The sequence below is a fragment of the Indicator indicator genome, chromosome 3, assembly GCF_027791375.1.
Source record: "Indicator indicator isolate 239-I01 chromosome 3, UM_Iind_1.1, whole genome shotgun sequence".
In the NCBI taxonomy this organism is placed as follows: Eukaryota; Metazoa; Chordata; class Aves; order Piciformes; family Indicatoridae; genus Indicator; species Indicator indicator.
Window position 1 is genome coordinate 17,538,246 of NC_072012.1, and position 14,533 is coordinate 17,552,778.

The window sequence follows — 14,533 nt, forward strand, 5'->3', positions numbered from 1 at the left end:
GGCAATCAGTGTGAAGTTGTGGAGAAAATCAGCTGGAAACCCTTTTCTCTCTTGAGCCAAGTGAAAACTGCAGCCAAAGCAAACTATCACATGGCAAAATGTGCAGTTCCTACCTGAACAAGGAGCTCCAGCTTCCTGTCATCAAGGAGGTGCACTTGGCATCTGCGACCCTCCGTCATCTGCAAAAGAGAAGAGGCAAGCGTGTCAGGGCTCAGCACACGACTGCTGTCTCCCCCAGCGCAGGCTGAAGCCTTCCATTCACTGCCCTGCTTTTGGTCTTGTTTTGGTTTAGGGTTTGGGTTTTTTACTTTTCTGTTTTATCCCCCCAATTCCCGTTCATTTGGCACCAAAAGAAAGAAAAGACTGGAAGGAGAAAAAGAAAAGCCACCCCAGTAGCTGTCATAGAGGAGTGTGTGGAGTCTGCTTGGATGCAGATGCTGGGAGGACGTTGTTCCAGCGTGAAAAATGAGGCCAGAGGGACAGTTTGCAGCACAGGGGTCCCGACAATTCATACTGCAGCCTCCAGCTTTGCAGCCAGCTTAGTTAGTGGAGGAGACATCCAGACAAGTTTCCCCCACACCTCATAACAGCAGTGATTCAGCCATCCCAGAGGTAGGACCAAGCAAGCAATACTGCTCCCTGGGCTCTGCTGACAGCGCTCCCTCGGGTTGCACCAGCTGCCTGTTTGGGCCTGAATCCCAAAATGGGCTTGTCCTACTTGGGATGTTCTATTTAAGATCACAGAATTGTGGAATGTTTTGGCTTGGAAGGGACCTTTTAAGGGTCATCTAGTCCAAACTGTCTGCAGTAATCAGGAACATCTTCAACTAGATCAGGTTGCTCAGAGGCCCGTCCAACCTAACCTGGAATGTCTCCAGGGATGGGCCGTCTACCACTTCTCTGGGTAACCTGTTCCAATGTTTCACCACCCTCACTGTAAAAAATTTCTTCCTTATATCTAGTCCAAAGCTCTCCTCTTTTAGTGTAAAACTATCACCCCTTGTCCTGCTAATGGATTATCCCCATCTGATGCACCATGGAAGCCACTTGTGATTATTCTAATCCAAAGGTGTTTCCACACTAGTATAGTTTATTGCAACTGTTAACAAATAACATCAATAAAACTTTTGGGTATAGAAGATTTTTACAAGACTTTCAGGGTTCTGTAAACTGGGATGCTAATAAACAAATGACCTGTGGCATGAAGGAGCTCCTCTACAGTCAGTCAAACCCTTTCCTGTTTTTTCTCTTGCACAGAGTGCCGTAAGTGAGGAGCAACTTTGCTTTGCAGAGTAAAAGATCCCAGCTCAACTCCCCAAAGACCTTCAGCACACACAGGCACAATCCCACTCTCTGCTAATGGGATATGAACTGCCTAAGCCTCTTTGGCTCTTGGAAATCCCTTCCTCAGCATGACTTAGGCAGCAAACAGGCAGACCCTCAAAGTGGGCTTGCCTCATGACTCTTACACACACCTGGACCCACAGTGGCATGGACCCAGCTCAGCCCCACAGCACAGTTCAGTCCCCCAGGGACCTACCACCTTCTAGCCAAGGCACCTTCCTAAGTGCTATAGAAACCTCCAACTCATTCTAATGATACTTCTTGCTGTGGTGGGTCCAAAAGCATCACCTGAAAGGAGCAGAGATCCACGGGATCCTGGCTGGGAGGAAAAGGCTGCTGGGGATGTGGCTGCCACAGTGCCCTGGGTGCTTCTGAACTCACCCATCACCTCTCTCTACCGAGGGGTGCTGAGCCCTTGATGCAAAGCTGCCTTGCAGAGTGTGGGAAGGTGTGAACTTAGGGTGTTAACAAAGAACAGCTCAGCCTTCTGCTTTAGCTCTGCAGGCTAAAATGCATCCACATGTGGCTTAGTGGGGCTGAATGCTGAATTTGCTGGCATCCAGAAGGTGGTGGTGGATGCCCCACCATCAACATCACCTGTTTGAGTCCAGGTGGTGTGTGGCCATTGCCATGGGGTCATCAACCTTGGCTGTCTCCAGCAGCATCTCCCTCACCCTGCCAATTGCTGACTCTTGGCACAGCCTCTCCGGCTCTCCTGGGTGCTCCTGTCCCACATCCACCTCCACCTTTCCTGGTGTCAGGAAAGATCAACACTTACCCTGACCCCAGCCTCTTCCCCATAGCAAAAAACAGATGTGTTGAGAAATCTATTGAGCCTCAAGTGGCTGTGCAAGGTACAGAGTTTATTATGAGACAGCTTTAGACAGAATGAGCTTTTCCCTTCAACTCAGCCCAAATTTATGATCCTGGAATGCACAATCCCATGTGATCCAAGCAGCCTTTACCCCTGCTGTTATTCCCACCAGCACGCCTCAGGAGTATCATGCATGTGAAACAATAGCACTTTCCTTCACTAAATAATACCACTTTCCTTCTCATTTTCCACGAGCACAACTGAAGCCCTGGCATTGCAGCCAAAGGAAAGCCTTGTAAAACAAGGCTTCTCATAAATGTCAGACAGTTACTGCCATGGCAATAAATTATCTTCTTACGAGAGTTTCCTCCAGCAAGCAATCCTATGCAAAATATGGCTTCTCATAAGGTATATAAATTGGTGAGTGAGATTTTTCTTTATGAGGTCTGTATTAAATAGCTTTCAGCTCAGCTGTAAAGCTACACCAGAGGCTCACAGAAGGGCTTTGCAACAGCCTGCCCTGCCTGGAATAAGAGTTGTGGTGGTTGTGTTCATGTGAGCATAAGGAAAACCAAACTTGCTTTGCTGGGCAACCCCAGCAGATAAAAATCTGAGTGGCTGAGCTCTGCTTCGGCATCTCTCCTGTCCTCTTACTGTCACACATCTGCTGCATCCCTGTGATGGTGAGCATGCACTGAGAGTCCAGTTTTAATATAAGTTTACCCAAGGCAAGAAGAGATAAAGCAGTGAGCTTATCATGGCAGTAACATGCAATGGCAGAGATGGAAACACAGCCCAGCTCTCCTGTGTTACGCTCCATCATTTATAACAAAGTTGAAATAAGAAAAAAAAGGTGAAAGGGGGAAGATTTTCTGAGATGTTTGATTTTGTGCTTTAGCATTTCAGCAAAGCACTTGCTTCTCTAGCTCTCCACATTTTTCCAACCCACAGTTTCCACTGCTTAAAGAAATCCCAAACGCAAACAGCTAGGAACATGAAGTATCTGAATAAAGTGAAGCTCTGAAATGCAGAACATGATGCTTGACTAATTGCAAGGTATTTGTGAATATCATTCGCAAAAATGGGAAAGGGAATCACAGAACATTAGGGGTTAGAAGGGACCTCGAAAGATCATCCAGTCAAACCCCGCTGCCAGAGCAAGATCACCTAGAGCATATCACACAGGAAATACCCCCAGAGAAGGACACTCCACAACCATTCTTGACAGCCTGTTGAGAGCTCCAGCACCCTCACAGTGAAAAAGCTTTTCCTTATGTTCTGCTCCAGCTTGCACACATTGCCCCTTGTCCTATCATTGGGCATCACTGAGAAGAGCCTGGCTCTGTCCCCCTGACACTCACCCTTCACATATTTATAAGCATGAATGAGATCACCACTCAGTCTCCTCTTCTCCAAGCTAAAGAGCTCCAGCTCCTTCAACATTTCCTCAGAAGGGAGAGGTTCCACTCCATCATCATGGTGTCTCTGCACTGGACTCTTTCAAACAGTCCTCTGCCCTTGAACTGAGGGGCCCAGAACTGGACAACTGCACACCACTTTCACATCAGCTTGTCCCCAGAAGTTCTGTCCCTCAGCAAAGTGCCTTGCAAGGGCCACGATCACTATTATAATTTGATCATGCAGTGTGTGAACACACAACAAGGCACATGAATATTTCTTTAGTGTCACCTTGTTTCTGTGCTTCTCAGTGGTTTGAAGGTTCATTCTATGGGTTAATGGCCCCAGGTGGTGGTCTTCAGGCTGTTTCCACTTAGGCTTTTCTGCACAAGAGAGGGTAAAGAGCTATGAAGAGGATGCATCAACCATTGCACAGCCTCAGGGGAAAGAGACTCAACACTGGAGCCTGATCCAAGGCCAGGTACCAACACAGACGGTGAAGAAGCTTCTAGTTTGTCTTGAGCTTGAAGCTCAAAAGGACAACAATGTATGTATGTGGCTGGAGATGTGTTACAGTATTTCCTGTTGCAGGCAGGATGCCCAGCCATGGGGCTTTTCACCTCCTTTAGAATCAAATCATGCTTCCAAGAGAAAAGAAAATAAGGTAGAAGGCAGACTTTCTACTTGATAAAAGCTAAAATGTGATGGTCTTGCCCTCCCATCTCTGCATTTTATTATTCCACCAGGTGTCTGAAGCCTAGACTATTTGCTTTTTGCATCATTAGATAATACAAACTCTACTAGTTTGTCAGAGCAAGGAACGGGAACATTTCAAAGCACAGCAAGAAAGACCTGATTTAGCACAGGCTGTCTGTGTAGAATATGCTGCTTCTAAAGCTCTGCAAATTGGCTGATCTATAGTATTTGCTGCATTGCTGCGGGTGGGGCTGTGGTCAGCTCTTAGGGGACAAGTCAGGGAACCCCAAAGCCCTACAAGTGTGAATGTGGGAGCAGGAGGTCACTAAGCATGAGGTTAGCAGCAGCAGAGATTGGATGGAGGAAGACTATCAGGAGTAAATTGAAGCACTCCTTTCCAAAGGCTCTTACCTGGAGAAGAATGGGGGTAAATGAGATAAGGCACAGCACCATGGCTTTCCCTTCACCATGGAAAAGTAAAATCCTAGCAAAGACACAAGAAGCAATCGCTGACAGAAAAGGATACTTGATGTGGCAGGGAACCAAGAGAGTTTGCTCTTGATCAGGTCCTGGATTTCACCATGCCTCAGTGAGTGTCTTTTCCTGTACCAACACAGGTTCCCAATTTCCTTCTGAAGGGCCTACAGCCTTTCACCCTAACTCCAGAAAGTAAAAAGTCAAGTGTCTGGTTTAACCTAACCATCTAGATGACCTTGATACTCAAAGTAGAGGGAACTTTCAGATGTTTCAAGTTAGGTGAGACAGTTGTCCTGATGGATCAAACCCCCAAACAAGCCCTAGCCCAGACAATGGTCTAAACACTTGGAATTGTGCTAACCTGGACAGTTCCTGGGGCCCAGATAAACATGTACCACATGTAAATAACTTTGTAACACAGCTGTGAACTGTGTGTGCCCCTTGCCATGTTTGGATATGCCCCATCCCATAGGTCCAGTCATCAGGGTTCTGTGTTACCAAAGGGTATTAATTGTCCTGGGACAGTATTTAAACCATCCAAGAAGTCAGGCAACTTGCCTTGTTCTCACCCAGACAGCAACAAGAGCCAAATGCTGCTCGAGTAGCAGCTGAAGAATCTGCTCTAGCAGATCAACAACGTCACCCAGGCCTTGCACCTGGCCAAGGCAGAAAGGGGAAAAGCTCCAAGGGAACTGAATCCCTGAAGAGGCTACAGCCCAGTGACTGGGCATGACAAGAGAGAGGCTCCTTAGGCCTCTCTGAGCCAAGGACTCAAATTATAGCCACAGCGTCTGGGGAAGATACCAGAGAGAGGAGTAAGTCGTGAGTACCTGGCCAATCTGCCACGGAATCCCATTTGTGGGAAAACCACAGATCACAGCACATGTATTTCCAATTTGAATTGGTGTACTGGAAAGGTTAGATCTGTGCTTAAATCATTTAACTGTCTTTATATGTGCAGTGTAAAACCCACAACCGAATAATTGAACCTGTGAATACATTTTGTAAATAAGTTACGGTGGTGGTTGAAGATACCACTGCCAGGAAATATTAACTATCAAATCTATAAAAATATACATTTTTATTACAACAGTTCCCTGATGAGCTCCTTGTTTGTTCCTGCTGCTTGCTCAGCTGTTTGCACATGTTTTTTCTCACATCTGAGGATCTGGGACAAGAGCATGATGGACAAAATACTAGATCCAAGCTCTAGTGCTCCACCCAGAAGCATCCTCCAACAGCCAGCATGCTGTATCTATATCAACCCCTCAAATTTCTAATGCTTCTGAAGATCTATGAAGAGATGGAAGTGTATTACACACTCCTGAGTGCTAACAGATCATACATATGGCAGGGAGCTACACGTGCTGGGTGTGAATATGGGCCACATGCATTTCATGGGCCAGATTTATCACGAACTCAAATGGAGAAGATGTGCCAAAACACAGAACAATTTTTTTTTTAATAACAGCTCAGTAAATCACATTTTTTTCCTGAAAATCTGCCACTTCTTTTAGTGCCTGCCCATGCAGCCTGACCCGCAAGCACTTGAAGAGCTGAACACGACCGCTTCTCAAAAGCTCTGTCATTTATACACACAAGTGTGTAAAGACTAGGGACAATGTATCTGTACAGACACAGATAGCGCTTGTAAGTCATGTGAAGACCTGAAGGAACGTGTTTGTGTGGGTGAGATGCTGGATTAGTGTGCAGGAGAGCTGATCATACACAAGGCATGTGTGCTTTCTCCTTTCCTTGGCTTCTGCACCTTGAGGATAGAAAAACTAATGCTGACCTCCTTTGTAAAATGCTTTGAGATCCATCAGTGACAATGAGACCTGACATACACATTTGTTCTCTCTTATATACGGATATTACAGAAAGCAAATCTCTCTCATGGTTACTCATGGGATCTTCCATATCCTAGCTGTTTTTCTCAAGGAAAGAATGTTTTAGTTACCTTTATCACAAGACTTTAAATCTCCTGCAGAGGCTCCTACCCAAATATTTACACAATGAGTTTCCTGGGGAAGGCAAGCTGGTGATTGTTTCGTTCTGTGGCATAAACTGTTCCAGTGACTGCTCTCCTCTCTATTCATCTTTGCTGTAACTCCAAACACTGTCTCAGAAAAATCCTATAAACTGTCTGTGACACAGCCCAAAAACCCCACACCACGCTCAGCTAATCCCTGTGCGCCCATCACTTTGTCACTAAATTATCAGCAACTGTCCACAGAACTGATCCATCCAACACAAACAGCAAAGGCGCCGGGAGGAAACAGCTCCAAAGGGAACCTTTCCCTTTCAAAACGAAAAAATCCTCCTGGTGAAAGCACTGTCACACTAAATAACTCCAAGGCACCTCATGCAAATGCTATTTACAATGGCAGTTCTATAAATATCTGTGGCACGTTTCATTAGCCCAGTGACTGCAGAAATCAGGAGGAATACAGCGTGTTCTTCCATGACTCAAATCACAAATTATAATTGGAGGCAGAATGTTTCCTAAATGCTCACTGCCTGTACAGGAGGCAATTACTGTGCTGAATACACAAAAATCTGTGCGGCTTAGTTTGCTGTTTGTACAGACCCGCTGAAAGGAGATAGGGAGAGATGACAGCCTGCTGATTACAATAAACTCTTAGATTAAACATCCTGCTCCCACTTGACCACTTCTTGCTGCCTTCTCAGCTTGGCAGCTCTTAAGTTTGCAGGGAGAGGGGGGTGTAATTTTTTTGTGCTTTCCGTATCTGCACATGTGGCAACACTTCCCTGTGCTGAACTGAGGCAGGTCTTGCAAATGGCTGCCTGTTGCACTGACCAGCACTGTCTCTTTACTTGCTTGCATCCATCTGTTGTCTCCTGTTCTACACTCACATTTCAGGATCCTGAAGGAATGGATTTTTTTTTTTTTAAGTTCTGTGTTTGCAAAGCATCCTATCCAGCTGCTGGCTAGGTGCATCAGCACCTGGTAAATAATATTGGCAGTGATTTGGATGAGGAGGGCTGTGAGATAGAGTGCAAAGAGCTGAGCTATATGACTGATCCTTGCACGGACACCTGGGGAGAGGGGACAAGGCTACAACTGACTCTGTCATTGGTGCACAGCAGCAATGGCTGGAGAGCTGGGGAGCTGCCCAGAGGGGCCTGCCCTTGAGGCTTGCTCATTTTTACAGTCTTCTGTTGTGACTCAATGGGAACAATCCCTGAAGAAGAATAGTGAGATGGCTGTTGGTGTAAATCTGGTTCATCTGTCGCAGTCATGGGGCTCTGTACAGTGCCTTGCCCTGACATCACATCACTGTGGCTTGCAGCACTGTTCATGCCATCTCGCAGTCCATCTCCAAAGCCTTCATGCACATTCACTTCCCCTGGTCCTCCTCTTCACCAGAATGGGCCATATTTAGGCAGGGTGGCTTCTGCCTGAGCCTTGGTGGCTCAAAGGTCTGAGGATGGGGAGATACTCGTGTTCTGAATATGATTCTTATTTCTATCAACTATTTTCCACCTTTCTTCAACCAACAATAGAAAATCTGGTTTATAATTATTATTTCAAAAGAGAGAAAAAATATTTAAATCTGGCACAACGATCCTTGCATAGAGAGCACAGGTCTACGTATTGTGCCCTGTGTGTAATGGTCAGTGACATAGTACATAACATGATCTGAACTTCCTGAAATGAGCCAGTACAGAATTGCAGTCACTGCAGTGCATAGGAATCCATTAGACAACACTTCTAACATTCAGATTTGTCCATGTGATGATTTCTTAATGGAGAGACTATTGGTGCGCTGGAACAGGAGAGCTCTAAGCCAGTAGTTTTTTTTATCCTAGGAATGGTATCCCAGCTGTATCCTCAGGCACCTGTCATCTTCTAGCAGTACTCATGTAGGAGAACGAAGATGTTGCATATTCAAAGAAAGAAAAGCAGGGAATTTGGTGGCAAATGGAGCTTTGGAGCTGAAAAGATAGACCCAGGAAAGATGCTGCAAATGTGGATAATGGCGGTGCAAAGAGATGTAGGTGGCTGATGTTTAATCATACTCCACCTTCTAATGCAGCATGGATTTCCCTCTTTAGGATGTACTCTGAGGCTGTGTGACATACACGCACATTTCATAGCCAGAAAACATAAGCCAACAGTGATGTGGCATCTCCCACTGGTTGGGTAGGCCCAGAGGAACATATTGGGCCCAAAGCCATTGGCTTTCATTGCAAGCCTTTTTTTCCTCAATCCCTTGAAAAATCAATGTCCTTGCCTGTGGACTAGAGAATGGAGACAAAATTGCTGAAACCATGGTTACAGACACAGCTCTTAAAAACCTCTCCTGACCTGCAGGAAGGGAGGGCTGCTGCCCCTTGGAGGAGCTTGACATTATCCATCATGTGGGGGGGCTGTGCTGGGGATGTGTTTATGAGGGGTTGTATCAAATATTGTGATCATTTCTTCAAACACCCATTCATCAGGAGAGGAAAGAAAGTTTCAGTAATTAGAAAGAAAGAAAGCAGGTGGGACAGCATCAGCTGTGATGTCATCCTGGTGGAAGCATGGCATGAAAAGCATGACCCAGCCATTGTGTGGAAGCTGACAGAGACTGACTGGATAAAAATTAAACCAAACTAAAGGCTGAGTGACCTGGTGACCTCCCTGTTTTGTCTTGAGAGCTGACAAAAGAGTTCCTGGCCTGCCCAGGGGCTCCTTGCTTCTTCCGCCTAGCACTCTCCAGCCTTGCTGAGGCTCCCACATCACCTGAGGACATCTGCACAGGTTATTTCTCATGCTTTCTCTAAACAGGGCTCAGCAAAAATGCTCTGATTCAGCAAAGCACATAGCTATGTTCATAAATCCCTTTTATTTCAGTGTGACATAAGCAAGTGTTTAAGTGGCTTACTGTATCAGGGCTGAAATGAAAAACTGTCTCCTACGGTCCTTAAGTCCATTTACAACACCAAGCAATAACTCTCAGGTGAACTTTAAAGCTGGGAATGGCATGTCTTAACCTCGAAACACTCAGTGCTTGAGCCTTGCAGTTAGAATTAAATCTAATCCAATGCTACTTTTTAAACCAATCAGGGTATTACCCTGCAGACACCTAAATCATGGCCCTGAGAACGGCCTGCCTTGGAGGCCTGATTTCAGTTATATCCTGAGATAAAGTTCTTTTCTGCAGAAGCCAGCTTCCTCACCAGCGTGGAGCTTATGCTGGTTTATGTCACGTATTGTTTCCTTTCTTAAAAATAATGCATCTCTAAATATTTTAAAATGCAAAGGGAAGCAGAACATCTTGTGCCCTCCCTGTCTTCTATGTTGATGCAGGAGAAGACATTGCCAATCCAGACTTTTCACTACTTTTGACTTTTTTTACCCTCATCACCTTTTGTCATGGATTGAGTTGAACCTGCTGCTGTTATTCAGAGCATGCTTGCAGTCATGCCAGCTTCAAAAAACGAATGTGCTGGCTGGAGCAAGGTATTACGGAGCTTGAAGTTCAGGTTGTAACATGGGAGGCTTCCTGTTCCAGTTGTGGCTTCCGGGTTCTAGGCTTTCAGGTGTTCTTTTTTTCCACTGGTATGGTGGGGGAACAAAGAGGGATGGGGGAGCAGTTTTCTGGCTTGGGCTTTTGGCTCCCTTGCTTCTGCTTGCTGCTGCTTTGCACTATGCTTTTTCTCCAAATAGACTAAGGTAATTATGCATTTTGTACCATGTTTATCTGATTTTGATCAGTAAACTCCATTCTTATCTCTCTTATCTCTTATCTCTCTTATCTTTTTTTTTTTTTTTGGTCTCAATCCCAAGATTTTCTGTGTTACTTTTCTGTCACTTCTGTGTTGGGAAAATAGCCAGGTTAACCCGCTGCTTTGGTTTGACCCATTTTCTTCTGATTTAAACCATTACACCTTTCCATTCCCTTTCTTTGCCAGAAAACCAATTGGCAGCTTAAAAATATATCAACTTCTAAGCATTATCCCCACTAGTTACAAGGCAGGAGTGGAGAGTGTAGGAGCTTTAAGATGGCTGGTCAGGGCATCCTCTGAGCTCTGGAACTGAGGCTGACCACAGGGCACTGACACAGTTTTCAGTACTATTTATTATTTTAGAGCATTCACTGGCTACAGAAGTCTTAAACCTCACAGATTTGCAATCTCTTCTGCACTCAGGAGAAGTGTGTCTTGATAAACCTTGCCTCAGTCGGTCAGTTGTGCAGCTGGTTGAATATGAACACTTGCTTTGAGCCAACATTTTTAGGTCAAGAACATATCAGAGCTCTTAAAACCTTGCTTGAAACTGAGATCCTGTAGTTGTCTCCTCTACTTTTAGCTAGGAAGCTTGTGTTGCTCCTACAGCCTTTCCACATGTGCAGTGCACATGGGTGAGGGCTGCATGGGGAATGTATAATAAATAAGTAATTGTGCAATCAAGGTGGTCCCACTGCTCATCCTCCTGCCAGCTTGGGGCTCCCCCTGTGGTCAGCACTTCTGTGCAGATGAGTTTTAATTGAGTCAAGGGATGGAGTTTCCATCCTCTCTTGCTGGAATCTCCTTTACAGCTCCATGGACCTGGTAGAACAACTCCTTCCTGGAGCTGACCTCAAGTCCTGGTGAGAAAGGAAAGCTGCAGTCCTGCTGAGCTCTTCATCACTCCTTACAGAGCTGTCAAGTGAAACCATTGCAACCAGAGGGTCACATGCTACAGGAAGTGGAAGGCAAGCAGCTAGGGTAGCCTATGGCCTCATCCCACCTTTTGGACCTTGGGGCTATTCATCCATACTATGCTTTTCATCCATATGCCAAAGGAATACCTAAAGGCTGCAAAAGCATCACTAACACAAAATACATAGCAAAAACAATAAGCCCCCTCGTGCCAACATTAATAAGACAACAGGTAGACAATCTTCTTTGCTGCCAACTTCCCAGTTAACACCCAGGATCAGGATAACTTGCTCTGTATGCAAACTTCTCCTGAGCTAACTCAGCTCAGCTAAACTGTGTGAGGAACAACTTTATTTTGTGAGGTTGCCAACCTGCCTCACCCAGAGTGAACTTATTTTCTAGATAATAATCACTTTAAGGCAAGTTCTGTAGCTTCATCCCATGTTTGCACATTATGTACAGGGACTGTGATCCATCATTTGGATTGCCAGTCCCTAATGCAGCCCAAAGAAATAAATATCAACAGCAGAAGTAAAATAGGATGCTCACTGATGTTTTGCACAAGGACAAGCCAGTGGTCCCAGGACAGGTGCTTCATCAACTCTTAATCATAGCACAGGCACAAAACAATTGTGCTATGTCCTAGAAGAGCCTTGTTTCCCCTGGAGAAACTCCATGTTTACTCTGTTCACCATGCACAAAGAGCACAGCATGGTCTAAGGGAAAAGGATCTAAATTATCTGCCAGGACAATCATTTACCAGTATTGGACTTCACAGCCTTTTATAAGTCAGATCAACATCTCTGTAGGGACTCCTGGTCACTTTTCTGCTTCGTTCCCTGCTTCGTACTGTGGCAAGCACCATGAGTCATCATCATGATAACGACCAAGTGGCATTAAAGCACATAGGAACAGATTATTATTATTCCCAAAGATGCTCATGTCTGTTAATCTATCCTACATCAGACTTTTAATTCCTTGTAAACATATATAAAAATGTAATTTTTTGTAGTTTCACACTTCAAACATGGCATATTTTCAGCAAACTCTTCCAGATATCACTCATTTGTGCACACAGACAGGGTGGTAATTACAGGAGAGCATTCAAGTCTTCTGGGAAAACATTTGCAGGAGGTTTGGTTTAGTTATAGAGGAGAACAGGACGATTTATTTGCTACTGAAACCGATGTGATTTGCTGCAGAAAAAAAAAAATCAATGTAGGTTCATAGGAAGATGACCAAAGTGACCCAAGGCAGTAGAAGTAGTAATATGTGTGAAATATTTTCAAAGGACAAATTAAGATTTAAGGCTCAAAGTGTTCTTTTAGTGCTGGTTGAGTGTTTTGTACCTACTGTAGCACTAAGCATTTGGAAGTGTGAGTGGTGATTTCCCTGATCGATGGAGCCAAGGTGCTGGGCAGTGCATCGCTCAGATATTCTGTAACTGAGCAGGTCAATAGCATTGAGCAGTGCAAGCTGTTACACATAATAGAAAACATGCTTGCAACAGTCATTCCAGATGTGAAAAAATAAAGTGTAAAATGTTAATCTCTGCACAGAAATATTGGGTGTTTTCCACTGTTTTTTTGCACCTTTTTTGCTTTGATTTATTTTTGTTTGTTTGGTTGGTTGGTTTCTTGTTTCACTGGGTTTTAGTTTGTTTGGGTTTTTGGGGGGATGGTTTGTTTGTTTTGTTGTTATTGTTGTGGGTTTTTTTCCCCTCTTGTTTTGAATAACACTCTAAGAACTGATATGCTTCCAGTGGAAAAATATGTCACCAGGTTGTTTGCAGCCACTGTTAATCAGTGCGTTTGACATACATTTGATGTCAAGAGCCAGTGGAGCAGCTGGTGCCCAGACTGGGCAGCTGCCAGTGGTTCTGCCTGAGCTGCAGCAGTGATGGGATTGGTGATGGGTAGACATCATCCTCATCATCCCCCAGTAGGCATTCACAGGAAGGACAGGGCAAGAGGCAGAGCATGTTCAAATGACAAGCAGCTGACTCTTCCTCAGAGATCTAGGTGTTTTTTAGAAACAGGACCTTCAAAAGTCTGATTTGACCATTTCTGCTCCTGCGTTGTCAGGAGCAGTCTGTGCTGAGCAGGGCAGAACTGGGGGTCGCAGGACTGGGACATCTCCCATGGGTTCTGCTTGTACACCTAGATGGTTGGAGGAGCATAAAGCAGTCACACTTGCCTTCCTTTGTCCTGATAACGCCCGATGCTGTGTGTCTGGTGAGAACTAGAGAGCTAAGACTAGCTGCACTCTGAGCTCAAGCAGGGAAAGCTGTCTCCAGGACACATGGCCTGTGTATTTATATCTTATTCATCTTCTGAGTAATGCTAGGATTTTGCATCACCCGTATTGAGAATGCTTTGACTCTTTGACTATTGCAAAGCAAGACTGCGTCCTCTCTGCATCAGGACACCTCACACCATAATAAATAACAAGATCCTGTAACCTCTGCTCAGGAAGAACCTGGAATAAACTCCTCAACTTGAGCCTTTCTTTGTATCAGACACCTCTGCTTTTTAAAAGCCAGGGAAGGATATTCCTTTTTGGAAGAAAACTCAGCAGGTCTTTAATACCATGCAGAATCGATGCAAAAGAGTTAAGGATGGAAAGCAAAGAGGGAACAGCCTGATGCAATGTCTGCAAACTCAGAAGCTGGATATAATACCCCTGAGCCCTAAGCTCCCAGGATTTGATATCCATTTTGGAACAGCCTTTTACCACCTATGCAATTGGATGTGCCTGCAAGAGGGGACTGAACAAGAGAGTACACAGCCCAGAATCTTTAGGTTCAAAGATTCCCCCTAGAATGGCCATCAGCACTCCCAAAACATTTCAGAAAGCATCTCCCATGGTGCAACACAAAGGCAAAGTAGACTCAGTGCTTCCCTCCAGCTCTCACTGGCCTTGGTGAGGCACAAATTTCCTTCTTCCACCATTCCTACCACCTCCTGCAGCACAAGCCCAGGTGGGACCTGCAATGGCTGCATCACCACCCCTATCTCAGCACTTCAGACGGTGCTTCCTTTGAAAGCTACCAATCAAATGTATTTTCCAGCATGCTTCCATGCTGGGGGCTGTGTGCACACAAAGGAAGCACTGTGTCTGATTACATGTTCCCTAAATCATCCATGTCCTCTT

The 14,533-nt window shown here is 45.1% G+C and overlaps 1 protein-coding gene across 1 annotated transcript in view; it reads right to left on the minus strand.

Annotated features, from left to right (window-relative positions):
- The window catches only part of FRMD4A (FERM domain containing 4A), a 197,240-nt gene that overhangs the window by 121,847 nt on the left and 60,860 nt on the right, over window positions 1-14,533 (minus strand). Inside the window, exon 2 of the mRNA XM_054399433.1 lies at window positions 114-179. Coding sequence (XP_054255408.1) covers window positions 114-179 — 66 coding nt within the window. The remainder of the gene's footprint in view (window positions 1-113; window positions 180-14,533) is intronic.